The following is a 17,926-nucleotide window of genomic DNA, read 5'->3' on the forward strand; positions in this document are numbered from 1 at the left end:
AGGAGAAGGTCAATTTTTTGCTTTTCCAGGAGGTCAGTAAGCCTCACCAGTAGAGGATCAATGGTCTCAGTATGTGCCTCTTCATAAAAGGGACATCTAAAGAACAAGTGCTCTGGACTTCCTATCTCCCCCAATGAACAGGCGCAAAGTCTCTGGGCGTATCGGACTTTTTAAAAGGATCCTTCCAGGACCGGTGAGGGCAGAGCCGAGCTTCCGGCGAGTGTAAGGGCCCTTCTTGCATTTTTAATGTTTTTATTGTCGTGGTTCCCTCCCCCCCCCCCCCCCATGTTTTTAGCTCTTCTTATTTTACGCATAAGCCACCTTTAGTCCTTCTAAGGGGAAAAAGGTGGGGTATAAATAAATTGTTACTATTACTATTTATATTATCATTATTATTTGTTATGTACTGAGTTGAATAGGATCCAAAAGGCAGCAGTCTGATTGGTCCTAGAACAACAGGATTCAGAATGCAGCAGTCTGATTGGTCCTAGAACAATGCAGCAGTCTGATTGGTCCGCAAGAGCCAGCCAATCCAGCTCCAGGTGGAAGTGAATCCGCAACCTGATTGGCCTACAGGAGAATCCCGGAATTAGCCAATCACATGGGGCCCATTGTGTAAATAATGTATATAAAGCAGACATTCTTGGGGAATTTCCATTCCTCCTCACCACTAGGAGCTGAATAAAGAGCATGAAATCCACTCTCGACTCCAAGTATATTTCATTAATATTATTATCAACAACAACAACTGCAAAGTTGGAAAGGAGACTCTACTCAGATTCCCGGCTGGGTTTTAAATGAGCTGCTCCCGCCTGAGAAAAAGTTGCCATAGAATCATAGAATTGGACAGTTGGAAGGGACCCCAAGGGTCATCCAGACCAACCCCCTGCAATGCTGGCATTAACTGCAGGCTGCCTCATGGAAAACATCTGGTTGGCACCTTCCAGGATCCTGGCAAATGGGATGGCAGGATGCAGTTAGCTGGCGAGGCAGCGTGGTGTGATGGTTAGAGCGCCAGACTGGGACCTGGGAGTCCTGGGTGCAAATCTCCCCACTCAGCAGCGAAGCTTCCTCGGTAACCTTGAGCCCATCACTGCCTCTCAGCCTCACCTACCTCACAGACCTCCTTAGAACAGGGTTTCCCAAACTTGGGTCTCCAGCTGGTTTTGGACCACAAGCCCCATCATCTCTAACCACTGGTCCTGCTGGCTAGGGATGATGGGGTTTGTAGTCCGACCACGGCTGGGAACCCAAGTTAGAAGGTGGGTTGCAAATTTAAGAATCAAATAATAAATAATAAAAATAATAAAAATGAGAGCAGCAGCCTGCCTCATAGGGTTGTGGTGAGGATGGAATGGGGAGAGCCGTGCAGACTCCCTTGGCCTCCTTGTAATGGAGCTAAGAAATCATCATCATCATAACTCTATGTGCTTTTAAAATGTGGGTTTTTTAGAGAGGGTTATTGTGTTGCTGTTTTTATTTTATATTTTATATAAAATATAAAAAAATATTTTATTTTATTTTATGTATAATTTTTTATAAAATTATTTTATTTCATGTATAATTTTTTAATAAAATTATTTTATGTATGTTTTTTAATAAAACTATTTCATTTTATATAATTTTTCATAAATAACATTTTATTTTGTATATTTTATAAAACTTTGTTTTCTATAAACTTTTAATGAAATTCTATTTTTAAAAAATATAAAATATTTTTTATGTTTTGTGGATTTATATTTTGATTTTCTGTGAACTGCCCTGAGACCACCGGGTATAGGGCGGTATATAAATGCACATAATAATAATAATAATAATAATAATAATAATAATAATAATGCAATACACATTTTACCTTAAATAATAATAACAATAATAATAATAATAATGCCCAATTAAAGTGGGAGGCGCTACATAAATACTCGAGGGTGGGGGGATTAATTTCCTTTCCCTACGGGTGTTAGTAATAAGATTAATATGAATATGTAAATTTGGATTGATAATGACGGAAATTATATTTTTATCATAGTTTAAGATGTTGAATAAGGTTAAATGACAGAGGGTAAGAACTTGCTGAACTAAATATTTGAATTGGAATACAAAAAGGGAGGTGTGAGGAGGTCAAGAAAATAGTGAATAAGATATAATATCTGGAGGTATAATTTTTCTTTTTTCTTCTTTTTCGGGGTGGGTTGGCGTTTGTTATGACTTCTTTTTTTTGGTAACTGTCTTTCTGTTGAATATGTGTTCTGCTTTGTATTTTTTCTTATTCCTGAATTTTTTTTGTGCTATGTATTTTATGTTTAAAACTTGTTTAAAATTTGTTTATGAAATTTAATACATATATTTATAAAAAAAATTAATAATTTCCTTTCCCTACGAAGAAGCATCTCCCCAGCAGATATGAATTGCAAGGATCTGCGGACTAACCCTAACCCTTTGCCCGAAGAGAGTAATAATAATAATAATAATAATAATAATAATAATAATAATACCCACTTAAAGTGGGAGGCGCTCCATAAATACTCGAGGGTGGGGGGGATTAATTTCCTTTCCCTACGAAGAAGCATCTCCCCCGCAGATATGAATTGCAAAGATCTGTCCCTTTGCAAGAAACTCCTGAAATAAGCGAAATCTGCCCCCGCCTCCTCGCAGCCTGCAATGCACCCGGAAGCCGGCGCCGCGCGTCGGTCTACCTTTCTAGCTCTACGTTTCAAGAAGGCAGACGCCTGCACGCACGTGGCGTCGTGACGCCGCCGCCGCGGCGCGGGCTCCCGTTTCCTAGCGACGGCGTTGCCCTGGCGACGGAGGGCGCCGGCGGGCCTGGTGGGGCGGCGGGATGAGCTCGGAGGGCGAAGGGGGCGGCGGCGGCGGGGCGGAGGGGGCGGAGGAGGGCGGCGAGGGCGCGGGGGGAGGCGCGCGCGCCAAGGCGCCCAACCTCGCCTCCGAGGACCCGCAGGAGCGCATCGCCGCCCGGCGCCTCCGCATCGCCGCCCGCCTCGAGGCCAAGAGGAGGTGGGACCAGGCGCCGGATAGAGGACCTCTGGGGGCCCCTTCCGAGGGGAGGGGGGGCATCGTGAGGGGGGTCCGGCTAGAGGACCTCTGGGGGCCCCTTCGGAGGGGTGGGGGAGGCATAACGCTGGCATCGCAGGGGGGGTCGGACTAGAGGACCTCTGGGTCTACCTTGCGAGGGGGAGGGACAGGGACGGGGAGACATCGTGAGGGGGTCGGTCTAGAGCACCTCTGGGGGCCCCTTCCGAGGGAAGGGGAAGGCACAGCGCTGGCATCACAAGGGGGATCAGAGGACCTCTGGGAGACCCTTCCGAGGGGGGAGGGAAGGGGAGGCATCGTGAGGGGGTCAGACTAGAGGACCTCTGGGTACCCTTCCTAGGGGTGGGGGAGGCATAACGCTGGCATCGCGAGGGGGGTCGGACTAGAGGACCTCTGGGTCTACCTTGCGAGGGGGAGGGACAGGGACGGGGAGACATCGTGAGGGGGTCGGTCTAGAGCACCTCTGGGTGCCCCTTCCGAGGGGAGGGGGAGGGGCGGGGAGGCCTCGCGAGGGGGGTCCGGCTAGAGGACCTCTGGGAGACCCTTCCGAGGGGAGGGGAAGGGACGGGGAGGCCTCGCGAGGGGTTCAGACTAGAGGACCTCTGGGTGCCCTTCCTAGGGGTGGGGGAGGCATAACGCTGGCATCGCGAGGGGGGTCGGACTAGAGGACCTCTGGGTGTGCCTTCCAAGGGGGGAGGGAAGGGGAGGCCTCGCGAGGGGGTTCCGGCTAGAGGACCTCTGGGGGCCCCTTCCGAGGGGAGAGGGACAGGGAGGCACCGTGAGGGGGTCAGACTAGAGGACCTCTGGGTGCCCTCCCTAGGGGTGGGGGAAGCATAACGCTGGCATCGCGAGGGGGGTCGGACTAGAGGACCTCTGGGTGTGCCTTCCAAGGGGGGAGGGAAGGGGAGGCCTCGCGAGGGGGTTCCGGCTAGAGGACCTCTGGGGGCCCCTTCCGAGGGGAGAGGGACAGGGAGGCACCGTGAGGGGGTCAGACTAGAGGACCTCTGGGTGCCCTCCCTAGGGGTGGGGGAAGCATAACGCTGGCATCGCGAGGGGGGTCGGACTAGAGGACCTCTGGGTGTGCCTTCCAAGGGGGGAGGGAAGGGGAGGCCTCGCGAGGGGGTTCCGGCTAGAGGACCTCTGGGGGCCCCTTCCGAGGGGAGAGGGACAGGGAGGCACCGTGAGGGGGTCAGACTAGAGGACCTCTGGGTGCCCTCCCTAGGGGTGGGGGAAGCATAACGCTGGCATCGCGAGGGGGGTCGGACTAGAGGACCTCTGGGTGTGCCTTCCAAGGGGGGAGGGAAGGGGAGGCCTCGCGAGGGGGTTCCGGCTAGAGGACCTCTGGGGGCCCCTTCCGAGGGGAGAGGGACAGGGAGGCACCGTGAGGGGGTCAGACTAGAGGACCTCTGGGTGCCCTCCCTAGGGGTGGGGGAAGCATAACGCTGGCATCGCGAGGGGGGTCGGACTAGAGGACCTCTGGGTGTGCCTTCCAAGGGGGGAGGGAAGGGGAGGCCTCGCGAGGGGGTTCCGGCTAGAGGACCTCTGGGGGCCCCTTCCGAGGGGAGAGGGACAGGGAGGCACCGTGAGGGGGTCAGACTAGAGGACCTCTGGGTGCCCTTCCGAGGGGTGGGGGAGGCATAACGCTGGCATCGCGAGGGGGGTCAGACTAGAGGACCTCTGGGTGTTCCTTCCAAGGGGGCAGGGAAGGGGAGTCATTGCGAGGGGGTCGAACTAGAGGATCTCTGCATGTCCCTTCAGGGGAGAGGAAAGGAATGGCAAGGGGGTTGGACTAGAGGACCTCTGGGTGCCCTTCCTAGGGGAGGGGGAGGCATAACACTGGCATAATGAGGGGGTCCGGCTAGAGGACCTCTGGGTGTACCTTCTGAGGGGAGGGGGGAGGGAAGGGGAGGCATCGCAAGGGTGTCAGACTAGAGGACCTCTTGGAGCGCCTTCCGAGGGGAGGGGGGAGGGAAGGGAAGGGGAGGCATCACGAGGGGGTCCAGCTAGAGGACCTCTGGGTGTCCCTTCCAAAGGAGTGGGGAGACACAATGCTGGCATTGCAAGGGGGTCCTGCTATAGGACCTCTGGGTGCTCATTCCGAGCGGGGAGGAACAGGGAGGCATCGTGAGCGGGGTCGGGCTAGAGAACCTCTGCATGTCCCTTCAGGGGAGAGAAGAGAATCGCAAGGGGGTTGGACTAGAGGACCTCTAGGGGACCCTTCCGAGGAGAAGGAGAGGCACAATGCTGACATGGCGAAGGAGGTCTGGCTAAAGGACCTCTGGGTGCATCTTCCAAGGGGGAGGGACGGGAAGGCATTGCGAGGGAGGTCGGTCTAGATCAGTGTTCCCCAACCTTGGGCCTCCAGCTGTTTTTGGACTACAACTCCCATCATCCCTCGCTAGCAAGACCAGTGGTCAAGGATGATGGGAATTGTAGTCCAAAAACAGCTGGAGGCCCAAGGTTGGGGAACAGTGGTCTAGAGGACCTCTAAGAGGACCTTCCGAGGGGGAAGAGAGGAGGAGGCTTTGACAAGGGGGTCCGGCTAGAGGACCTCTGGGTGTCCCTTCCAAAAAGGGGGAAGGCACAATGCTGGCATCGTGAGGGGGGGTCCGGCTAGAGGACCTCTAGGAGCACCTTCTGAGGGAAGGGGGAGGCACAACGCTGGCATCACAAGGGGGTCGGACTAGAGGACCTCTGGGTGTATCTTCCAAGGGGGAGGGACAGGGACATCGCGAGGGGGTCTGGCTAGAGGACCTCTGGGAGACCCTTCCGAGGGGAGGGGGAGGTTGTGAATCCTGACGCATCTTGGGTGATCTGCCTCCCAGCTCTGAACCTCTCCTCCCACAGCCCAACCCCAGGCGCAGAAATGGTCCCAGCAGCCCACTTCTTAAGACCCCCATGTTTCCCACCCACACCCTTTTGGGATCCCCCACCCACCACTTTCCCCCAGAGCTCCCTATCCAGAGTCACTCTGGTTTCAGGTCTGGAGATCCCCAAACATTAGTCTAGGCACAGGGTGGGTGAACCAAGGATGAACATGCCCCTTTTGGGCTCTTTTCCAGGGAGGCCCTTGGAGAAGATCCAGATGCACATAAGCTGGTGGAAGAGGAGCAGAGTCGGAGCCACAAACAGATAGAGGACAGCAGACAGGTTAGGACTCAGCCAGGGAACCAGGGCGTTTTTGTGTATGATTTCCCCAAATTGCATTCAATCAGTTCACAGCACAGCGTGACAAAAAGAAACCCAATCCATCGTTATCCATATGAAAGATAATAATAATAATAATAATAATAATAATAATAATAATAATAATAATTTATACCCCACCCATCTGGCTGGGCTTCCCCAGACACTCTGGGCGGCTTCCAAAAGAATATTAAAATACTATAATACATCAAACATTAAAAGCTTCCTGAAACAGGGCTGCCTTCAGATGTCTTCTAAAAGCCTGGTAGTTGTTGTTCTCTTTGACATCTGGTGGGAGGGCGTTCCACAGGGCAGGGGCCACTACCGAGAAGGCCCTCTGCCTGGTTCCCTGTAACTTGGCTTATCGCAGGGAGCGAACTGCCAGAAGGCCCTCGGTGCTGGACCTCAGTGTCCGGGCAGAACGATGGAGGTGGAGACGCTCCTTCAGGTATACTGGACCGAGACCGTTTAGGGCTTTAAAGGTTAGCACCAACACTTTGAATTGTGCTCGGAAACGTACTGGGAGCCAATGTAGGTCTTTCAAGACCGGTGTTATGTGGTCTCGGCGGCCGTTCCCAGTCACCAGTCTAGCTGCCGCATTCTGGATTAGTTGTAGTTTCCGGGTCACCTTCAAAGGTAGCCCCACATAGAGCACATGGCAGCAAAAAAGACACAGTAAGATAACATTGGTATCAATATACAGTGGTGAGACTTGGTTCTCAAACTTAGTCCGTTCCAGAAGTCCCAAAACCAAAGTGTTCCAAAACCAAGGCGTGCTTTCCCATAGAAAGTAATGCAAAACAGATTAATGCGTTCCAGACTTTTAAAAACAACCCCTAAAACAGTGATTTAACATGAATTTTACTATCTAACGAGACCGTTGATCCATAAAATGAAAGCAGTAAACAATGTATTGCAGTCACACAATCAATCCGTCAGTAGCTGAACTGGATCACAAAAACAAAATGAAAAGAGCTGCAAAAACACAAAATAAATAGCAAAAAAGATCTCAGCATAACACTCAAAACACTCAAGTGTAACACTCAAAACGGGGCATGTTCAGCTTCCGGAAAAAGTTCGCAAACTGGAACAGTTTCTTCCGGGTTTGCAGTGTTTGGGTTCCAAGTTGTTTGAGAACTAGGGTACCACTTTATCTTAATTTTTCAGTTACCAGCGAGAGCAAAGTGAAATGCTCCCTGGACTAAGTAGCCTAGCTGGCAGGAGTTAGTAGTACCTGCAACTCTGGAGAAGGAGGTAGGGCTGGCAAGAATCGGCTGAAAGAACCTCAACTTTCAGGAGGGAACTGAACTCAAGGTGGAAATTACGGTCACTTCATTCCTCTTGCCAAGATACATCTGTATAGCACAGCTTCACAGTTGCAGACCCTGCAGGGTTTTTGTTTTTTCCCCCTAGAAGCGGTGCTGTGGGTTAAACCACAGAGCCTCGGGCTTGCCGATCAGAAGGTCGGCGGTTCGAATCTCCGCAACAGGGTGAGCTCCTGTTGCTCGGTCCCTGCTCCTGCCAGCCTAGCAGTTCAAAAGCACATCAAAGTGCAAGTAGATAAATAGGTACCGCTCTGGCGGGAAGGTAAACAGCATTGCTGTGCACTGCTGGTTCGCCAGAAGCAGCTTGGTCATGCTGGCCCCACGACCCGGAAACTGTACGCTGGCTCCCTCGGCCAATAAAGCGAGATGAGCACCGCAACCCCAGAGTCATTCGCAACTGTACCTAACGGCCAGGGGTCCCTTTACCTTTAGCAACATAAATCAGTCTGGTTGGTCAAAAGATACCGCCTCAATCATTTCATGTCTGCGTTAGCTTAGAACGACCCGCTTATAATATGTTCTCTTCTCTGCTCAGAGGTTGACTAAGCTGCTGATTGATGGCACGCAGCTAGTGACAAACATCCAGGTGGCAGCTGATTCTCGAGAGACGCACAGGAGGGCAGAGGAAGAGGAGCTGAATCGGCAAAGGTAAGCGCTGGGCTGGGGCATCCTCTTTAACTGGGGGATATCTGGGAAAGGGGACGCGGGTGACGCTGTGGGTTAAACCACAGAGCCTAGGGCTTGCCGATCAGAAGGTCGGCGGTTTGAATCCCCGCGACGGGGTGAGCTCCCGTTGCTCGGTCCCTGCTCCTGCCAACCTAGCAGTTAGAAAGCACATCAAAGCGCAAGTAGATAAATAGGTACCACTCTGGCGGGAAACCTTTCCCTGGTTTGACAGCCCTTACAACACGATTGTCTCAGTCACTGGCAGAATCCGTGAGTGGGCGTCTCCTAAACTTCCTCCAACATAGAAATTCTTTGACGCCCAGTCTCCTCCTAGATTCTCTGCGCGGAAGCCTTCTGCGCAGCGTGGGCATGCCAAGCCGAGGTCCTGTGCTCTCTCCGCTTATTTCACTGGAAGAGTCTCGGAGCCTCCCCTCCGCAGTACTCTCAGCCTCCTCTTTCTCCCTGGTGTCCTCTGGATTTCCTTCCCCAGCGGAAGCTCTCTCTCTCTCTCCTTGCTAGTTCCCTCCCCTGCATCATTGGAGCGTCTTACCTCTCCTCTTGCCTCTGATGGCAGTTCCCTGACACATTATTTTTTTTAACCAGTTTTATAGCCTGCCCTTCCTGCAAGGAGCTCGGAATCTGTACCCATCCATATATATATATATATATATATATATATATATATATATATATATATATATGCAGGTTTTGGTGTCTTCGGGTGTCTTCCCGTGTAAGAGTTGGGGTGTCTAGGCGACGTTTCGACGAGGTCTCACTCGTCATCTTCAGGCTGGTGCTTTCGGCTTCTTGTTACTGGAACAGAGCAGGATCTCAGTGTTTGAGTTCCTATAAATACTGTTGAGGGGGTGTGGTGTATAGCCTCCAACGTTCTGGGCAGAGAGGAAGTTCCCAGGTTAGTGTGCCTTTTCTTCTTTTGTTCCTTAATTACTTGAGGGATATCTTGAGTGATTTCTTGAGTGATATTCTGAGTACCACTTAGGTGGGTCATTAGGTGTGGATTAGTTGCTAAAGCTTTCGTGTCTTGACCTCTTGAGCTTGTGAAGAGTTTTTCTGAGAAGATGGCTGTACTGCACTTAGTTGTGCTCTGGCTTGGCTTCGTGTATAGGGGCGAGCTGTGGTTTTGTGCCCTGTGCCAGCCAGATCTGTGTAGGGATTGCAGGGGGGTGCAGCATCCGGAGGTGCCACTATGGTTTGGCTACTGGATGGTGTCTGTAATTTATCTGTGGAGAGGGTCTGGGTTTGGGTCTGGTGTGGTTGATTGGTGATGGCGTTCTGTGTGCCTCTGGTTCTGGTGTCGGTTTTTGTGGGGAGGGCTAATTTCCAGATGTCTGGCAGGCGGGACGTGTCGTCACGCTTGTTCATGTTGTGAGGGTGTTTCTCTATCTCGATGGCTTCCATGATTATTCTCTTGTGGTGATGTTCCATGTTAAAGAGCAATTTGGAATCTGCAAAATTAATTTCGTGTCCTGTTTCTTTCATGTGTTGGAAAAGAGAGGAAGTTTTTTCTTCTTTTTTGACGGCATTCTTGTGTTCTGCGATACGTGCATTTATTCGTCTGTTTGTTTGTCCAATGTACGTGGCTGGGCAGACTTTGCAGGGTATTTCATAGACCCCTTGGTTTTCCAACTGGATTTTATCTTTGGGGTTTCTGAGGATATTGGCTATTTTTTGGTTGGTGCAAAAGGCTGTTTTGATATTGTGTTTATGGAGGATTTTGCTAATTTTATCTGTAGTGCCCTTGATATAAGGAAGGAGGGCCATGCCATTGTTTTCTTCTGTGTCTTGGTTTTTGGGGGGTGTTTCTTTTTGGATTAGCTTCGTAACCCTGTTTTGCTGGTATCCATTGGCGATTAACACATTAGAGAGATTCTGTAACTCAGTTGTCAAGTGGTCTTTGTCATGCACAATCACACCACCACCCTGCACAAATAAACTCCGTAGCCAAGACTCTCATCTCCAGAACCAAACGCCTGGCTGACAAAGACCACTTGACAACTGAGTTACAGAATCTCTCTAATGTGTTAATCGCCAATGGATACCAGCAAAACAGGGTTACGAAGCTAATCCAAAAAGAAACACCCCCCAAAAACCAAGACACAGAAGAAAACAATGGCATGGCCCTCCTTCCTTATATCAAGGGCACTACAGATAAAATTAGCAAAATCCTCCATAAACACAATATCAAAACAGCCTTTTGCACCAACCAAAAAATAGCCAATATCCTCAGAAACCCCAAAGATAAAATCCAGTTGGAAAACCAAGGGGTCTATGAAATACCCTGCAAAGTCTGCCCAGCCACGTACATTGGACAAACAAACAGACGAATAAATGCACGTATCGCAGAACACAAGAATGCCGTCAAAAAAGAAGAAAAAACTTCCTCTCTTTTCCAACACATGAAAGAAACAGGACACGAAATTAATTTTGCAGATTCCAAATTGCTCTTTAACATGGAACATCACCACAAGAGAATAATCATGGAAGCCATCGAGATAGAGAAACACCCTCACAACATGAACAAGCGTGACGACACGTCCCGCCTGCCAGACATCTGGAAATTAGCCCTCCCCACAAAAACCGACACCAGAACCAGAGGCACACAGAACGCCATCACCAATCAACCACACCAGACCCAAACCCAGACCCTCTCCACAGATAAATTACAGACACCATCCAGTAGCCAAACCATAGTGGCACCTCCGGATGCTGCACCCCCCTGCAATCCCTACACAGATCTGGCTGGCACAGGGCACAAAACCACAGCTCGCCCCTATACACGAAGCCAAGCCAGAGCACAACTAAGTGCAGTACAGCCATCTTCTCAGAAAAACTCTTCACAAGCTCCAGAGGTCAAGACACGAAAGCTTTAGCAACTAATCCACACCTAATGACCCACCTAAGTGGTACTCAGAATATCACTCAAGAAATCACTCAAGATATCCCTCAAGTAATTAAGGAACAAAAGAAGAAAAGGCACACTAACCTGGGAACTTCCTCTCTGCCCAGAACGTTGGAGGCTATACACCACACCCCCTCAACAGTATTTATAGGAACTCAAACACTGAGATCCTGCTCTGTTCCAGTAACAAGAAGCCGAAAGCACCAGCCTGAAGATGACGAGTGAGACCTCGTCGAAACGTCGCCTAGACACCCCAACTCTTACACGGGAAGACACCCGAAGACACCAAAACCTGCATTCCTGTACCCGTGAAAATCTACGAAAGCAAATATATATATATATATATATACACACACACACACACACACACACACATACAGTGGTACCTCGGGATGTGAACGGGATCCGTTCCAGAGCCCCGTTCGCATCCTGAATAGAATGTAAGACGCGACTGCGCATCTGCATGTGTGTGGGTTGCGTTTCGCCGTTTCTGCACATGCGTGTGACGTCATTTTGACCGTCTGCGCATGTGCGAGCGGCGAAACCCAGAAGTAACATGCTCTGTTACTTCCAGGTCGCCGCGGAGCGCAACCCGAAAATACTTATTCTGAAGCATATTTATCCCGACGTATGACTGTATATGTGTGTATGTGTATACACACACACACATTTTTATTACCGATAGGTAGCCGTGTTGGTCTGCCATAGTCAAAATAAAAAAAATCCTTCCAGTAGCACCTTAAAGACCAACTAAGTTAGTTCTTGGTATGAGCTTTCGTGTGCAAGCACACTTCTTCAGATACACTCAGATACACAGTGTATCTGAAGAAGTGTGCATGCACACGAAAGCTCATACCAAGAACTAACTTAGTTGGTCTTTAAGGTGCTACTGGAAGAAATTTTTTTATTTTGACATTTTTATTAGTTTTTATTAGTTTTTTTAACATATCATTTCCAACAATCATATAACATAACTTCTTATCTTATACAATATTTTAGATTTCCGTCAACACCTCTGATGATTTTCCGTTCTTTATCACGTATTCCGCATTTCTTTATTTCTCTATTACTCTTAATTATCGTTAACTAATAATTCTCCTCATAGTCTTTCTTGCAATATTTCAGATAGTCCTCCTTACAGAACTCCTTGCAGTCCTACTAGCGTAATCTGTTCATTACAATTGCTTTTCAAATAGTTCGTATATTTACTCCCGTCTTCTAAGAATCTCTGGTCCCGCAGGTTTCGAATCCTTCCTGTTAATTTATCCAGTTCTGCATAGTCCGTTAATTTCATCCGCCATTCTTCTTTCGTCGGTAGTTCTTCTTGCTTCCATTTTGGTGCCAGCAGAATCTGTACCCATCCTTACAGCAGTCCTATGACGCGTGTTAGGCTGGGCTCTGCGACTGGCAGCCATGCTCCACCCCTGCTGTCTGGAAACCTCCTTAAACTGGAGGTGCTGAGAACTGAAGCCAGGAGGGGAATTTGATTGCAAGGTGTGCGCTGTGTTCTTCAGGTGCGGCCCCTCCTTGTTTTAAGTACACTGGCATCAAGGTATAATGGAGCCAAACAGTCCGAAGGGAGCTCAGAGTTCATTTTGTCCCTGCCCATGTTTCACAGCCCACACTGGGTGCCCCCCCCCCCCCGGCCTCAGCTTAAATGCTTATAGCAAAGGACCCATCATTTTCCTAAGGAGTCCCATCTATTGGCAAAGAGCTTGTGAAACCAGGGAGGTCTTCCTCACATGAATCAACACCCCCTTTCCTGTCATATGGACTTGTGGGTGTGGGCCTTGAGCTTTGAAGCAGCAGAAAACAAATTTTCCCTTCGGAGATGGAAATATGAGCAGTTTTATATATATATTTATTCCATTTTTTTATCGATTTTCTAAAAAAATTTAAACAAACAAACATAAATCTCAACTGTATTTAAACCAATTTTAGTAACGTTGTTAAGTGACTTCCTCAAATCCCCCTAGTTGAATTTCAGTGTATATCATTTTAACAGTTTTCCAAGACCAATTTTCTCATAAAATTAACTTAATCACTTAACACCTTTCTTTCTTTCTATTTTAACTTTAAACATATTAATCTCTGACATTACATATTTAAATCCTAAGCCTATCTGGTATTTGTAAGCTTTTTTAATTAAATTATCTTAACATATTTAACTAAATTTGAATTTCCTCCATTCCTCCTGGAACTCCTCCTCCTTCTGGTCACAGACTCTTCCAGTCAGGTCGGCTAGCTTCGAAAAATCCATCATCTTCATCTGCCATTCCTCCACTGTAGGGACTTCTTGTGTTTTCCAATTCTTAGCTATCAATTCTTGCTGCAGTTGTGGCATACAAAAAACAGTTTGACATCTTTCTTGGGCAATTCCAAACCTGTTATTCCAAGAAGAAAGGCCCCTGGTTTCTTAATAAATGTATATTTCAACATTTTTTTCAATTCATGAAATATGAGCAATTATAAACATGGGGTTGATAGAACATTGTATGGCAGCAAGCACCCTTTCCCTCCAGCTTATTCCCACATTGGCTGAGTTCTCTGAAGGCTGGTTCTCGTTCGGAGGAGGCCCCCACTTCTGTGACTGCACTACCCTCAATAGTTCAGATGCGCTCCCGCAGTTTGGCTGAGATTCCTTCATTGCAGGGGGTTAGACTGGATGACCCTCGAGGTCCCTTCCAACTCTGCGATTCTGTGATTGGCTTAAGACTCTTATGCTGAATTGGAGGTGAGGGGACAACACCATTACTGGCCCCAACAACATCACACATACCATCTCGGGACTATTTAATTGCTCATCGTCTAACATTGTGTATGCCATCAAATGCCAACAGTGTCCTTCAGCTCTCTATATTGGACAAACAGGCCAAACCTTACGCCAAAGAATAAATGGACATAAATCTGACATCAAGAATCACAAAACAGAGAAACCAGTAGGAGAACACTTCAATCTCCCAGGACATTCTATACAAGATCTCAAAGTAGCTGTTTTACTACAAAGGAATTTCAGAAATAGACTGGAAAGAGAAGCTGCTGAATTGCAACTCATTACCAAACTTAAAACCATGGAGAGACCTGGTCTGAACAGAGACATTGGATTCTTATCTCATTATACATGACTAAGCCATTTCTCACCTTCTCACCCCTTGCCTTTTCCTGTAAGACCTATTGCAGTCGTTAAGAGTCATCAACAGGCTCATCTCAGCTATCTGCCAATCACCCATTCCCACCACCCTTCTGAGTAATACCCCTCCCCACCTTCTCACTATATAGAAGGATCTGGCAACTTCGGTTTCAGTGTATCTGAAGAAGTGTGCATGCACACGAAAGCTCATACCAAGAACTAACTTAGTTGGTCTTTAAGGAGCTACTGGAAGGAATTTTTTTATTTTGACTATGGCAGACCAACACGGCTACCTATCTGTAACTGTAGGTGAGGGGGAAAGCATTACAAAAACGAGATAGCATTTAATTGAGAGGGGTGGGTGTTGTGCCACACCCCTTTTTGGGGAGGGGCTTTCCACTTACACTGAACTTCAAAATGCCCAAAGAGCCAATGGACTACTGGGAATCAGGCCTACAGATGCATCTGATCTTCAGGAAAGTGTCCGTTTGGAAATGCATGGTGCTCAAGCCAAAAAGAAAGACCAAGGAGGAGAGGGCAGAGGTCTTGTGCCAGCAAATGATTAAGATCAGGGGTCCCCAAACTAAGACCCACAGGCTGGATAAGGCCTGAGGGACTCATTTATCCAGCTCGCGGTGACCCCTGCTGCCTGCTGCCGCCACCCACTCTTACCGGCGCTGCGCGGCTGCCCACTTTCGGGTCAGAGGAGCACCGGAAATAGCTTGTGCACATGCGCAAGTGTTATTTTCGCATGTGCATGCGTTATTTCTGGTGCACATCCGGGTCGGAGACGGCCCATGCACATGCGCACAAGCTATTTCCAGTGCTCCTCCAACCCAGAAGTGCGCCGGAAATTGCATGTGCGCACGCATATGGGCACACACTCCCCTGCCCTCTGGCCCGCCCTGCATTCGGCGCTGGAGATACCGGCCCGAGGTGCGGTAAGTTCTCTGACCCCAATTAAGCTCATTGATCTGCTGTGTCACACAGCAGCCCGCAACAGCGTTAAAGATTTTCAGCCTCAGATCAGAACTGACGAGGGCTGCTCGCAAACTCGCCTTGAAGGGAACTCTCTCCATCTGGCTCTTTGCAGGGTGGAGAAGCTGGAGAATGAATCCAAGGCCAACCAAGACAAGTTTAACGAGATCACTTCCAAGTGGGGAGCTACCAAGGAAAAGATCATCCCCCAGGAGCTCTGGGAAGGGCTCAATGCACAGCAGATGCTGTGCGCACAGCTGATTGAAGAAAAGAACAAGCTCATCAGTGAGCTGCAGCAGGTGGGGTTGCGCACCAGTGGGGGGGGGGGAGTGCGTGGGGACAGGTTTTTTGTTTTGCGGAGGTGTTAGCAGTCGACAAATAGGGCAAAGGATCTCGTGCAGAAGAGCGTTTCAATGTATGTATCTTTCTGCTAGTTATGGGCAAACCTGCCTCGGATCGATTTGGAATTTGTAGCAATGAGAAACTTCCACAGGAACCATAAGAACTGACCTGTACTCTGAGATCATCCTCTGAGTCCCTTTCTTCGTGTGCCTCCTCCATGAGAGGTCTGGAGGGTGGCAACACGAGAAGGGGCCTTTTCTGCAGTGGCTCCCCATTGGTGGAATGCTCCCCCTAGGGAGACTCATCTTGCAGCTTTCTTACGTATTTTTAGGCTTCAGGCAAGAACTTGCCTCTATAACCAGGCCTTTGGCCTTTAACCATCTACAGATAAATCTCACCGTATGCGAGGGTTGCGTTCCTGGATATTGCTCTACCTCTCTTTTAAATCAGAACCAGTGAAGGTCCTGTGTGAGTGTCTGGAGGCAGTTGGAGGATGGATGGCGGCTAGCAGATTGAGGTTGAATCCTGACAAGACAGAAGTACTGTTTTGGGGGGACAGGGGGCGGGCAGGTGTGGAAGACTCCCTGGTCCTGAATGGGGTAACTGTGCCCCTGAAGGACCAGGTGCGCAGCCTGGGAGTCATTTTGGACTCGCAGCTGTCCATGGAGGCACAGGTTAATTCTGTGTCCAGGGCAGCTGTCGACCAGCTCCATCTGGTACGCAGGATGAGACCCTCCCTGCCCACAGACTGTCTCCCCAGAGTGGTGCATTCTCTAGTTATCTCCTGCTTGGACTACTGCAATGCGCTCTATGTGGGGCTACCTTTGAGGGTGACCCAGAAACTGCAATTAATCCAGAATGTGGCAGCTACACTGGTGATTGGGAGCGGCCGCCGAGACCATATACCGTATTTTTTGCTCTATAACACGCACCTGACCATAACACGCACATCGTTTTTAGAGGAGGAAAACAAGGGAAAAAATATTCTGAATGAAACAGTGGACGTATCATTTTTGTGATTCATGCTGTGGCCACAGACATGTGATCTGATGGTGAATTTGGGGTGACCCAATGCAAAAATCCTGAGAATCCCTGTGGATCCATGCTTTGTAACCACGTTTTTGCACCATTGCAGCCCCAGGCAACAGTGGGTGCGTGATTTTTTTGGGGGGGGACAGGCTGTAGCCATGGACATGCTATGTGCTCTGATGGTGAATTTTGGCTGACCCAATGCAAAGATCCTGAGGATCCCTGTGGATCCATGCTTTGTAACCACGTTTTTGCACCATTGCAGCCCCAGGCAACAATGGGTGTGTGATTTTTTTGGGGGGGACAGGCTGTAGCCATGGACATGCTGTGTGCTCTGATGGTGAATTTGGGGTGACCCAATGCAAAGATCCTGAGGATCCCTGTGGATCCATGCTTTGTAACCACGTTTTTGCACCATTGCAGCCCCAGGCAACAGTGGGTGCGTGATTTTTTTGGGGGGGGACAGGCTGTAGCCATGGACATGCTATGTGCTCTGATGGTGAATTTTGGCTGACCCAATGCAAAGATCCTGAGGATCCCTGTGGATCCATGCTTTGTAACCACGTTTTTGCACCATTGCAGCCCCAGGCAACAATGGGTGTGTGATTTTTTTGGGGGGGACAGGCTGTAGCCATGGACATGCTGTGTGCTCTGATGGTGAATTTGGGGTGACCCAATGCAAAGATCCTGAGGATCCATGTGGATCCATGCTTTGTAACCACATTTTAAGTGGGGAGGGAAGGAAAAACACAGAAGGCTAAGAATGCAGGAGAGGGCTATAACGTGAGGAAAGGAAGGCAAAAGTTTTCCCCCACCCACCCACACAAGCCAGCCACTGTTTAAGGATTTCATCCTTTTAAATGGAAGAAAGCATATTTGAATGCTGTGTGTCTCCAAAAACAAAAAGCAGGAAGTCAAATCAGAATTTTAAGCCGAACCTGTAATCTCTCTTCCCTTCACAAACATTGTTCCCTCCGGAGCAGGGACAGGATAGAGCGAGGGACGCTCTGCTTTCCCCTCTACTTGCCTGGAGGGGAGGGGCTTTCCCTGCTCTTTGTTCGGACGCTCTGCTTTCCCCTCTACTTGCCTGGAGGAGAGGGGCTTTCCCTGCTCTTTGTTCCGTTTGAGCAAACACAGCAACGAAACAGAGCAGGGTGGGCAGAGAGACCCTGAGGCAGAATGCAGGAAAGCAACAGCTTTCTCACGGAGCTCCCTTCTCCCTGAAGCGCGGTTTGATTTTTGCCTTATTTTTCGGCTACAGGGACCACACATTCGCTGCATAACACGCACAGACATTTC

The 17,926-nt window shown here is 49.1% G+C and overlaps 1 protein-coding gene across 1 annotated transcript in view; it reads left to right on the forward strand.

The window, feature by feature from the left end:
* Positions 1-2,839: 2,839 nt before the first annotated feature.
* Positions 2,840-17,926, forward strand: part of DRC1 (dynein regulatory complex subunit 1) — a gene marked incomplete at its 5' end in the record, with an annotated part of 35,929 nt that continues 20,842 nt past the window's right edge. Inside the window, 4 exons of the mRNA XM_083493937.1 lie at positions 2,840-3,015; positions 6,114-6,201; positions 8,098-8,210; positions 15,372-15,555. Coding sequence (XP_083350063.1) covers positions 2,840-3,015; positions 6,114-6,201; positions 8,098-8,210; positions 15,372-15,555 — 561 coding nt within the window. The remainder of the gene's footprint in view (positions 3,016-6,113; positions 6,202-8,097; positions 8,211-15,371; positions 15,556-17,926) is intronic.

The sequence above is a fragment of the Podarcis liolepis genome (assembly GCF_965112155.1).
Source record: "Podarcis liolepis genome assembly, chromosome: 3".
Taxonomy (NCBI): domain Eukaryota; kingdom Metazoa; phylum Chordata; class Lepidosauria; order Squamata; family Lacertidae; genus Podarcis; species Podarcis liolepis.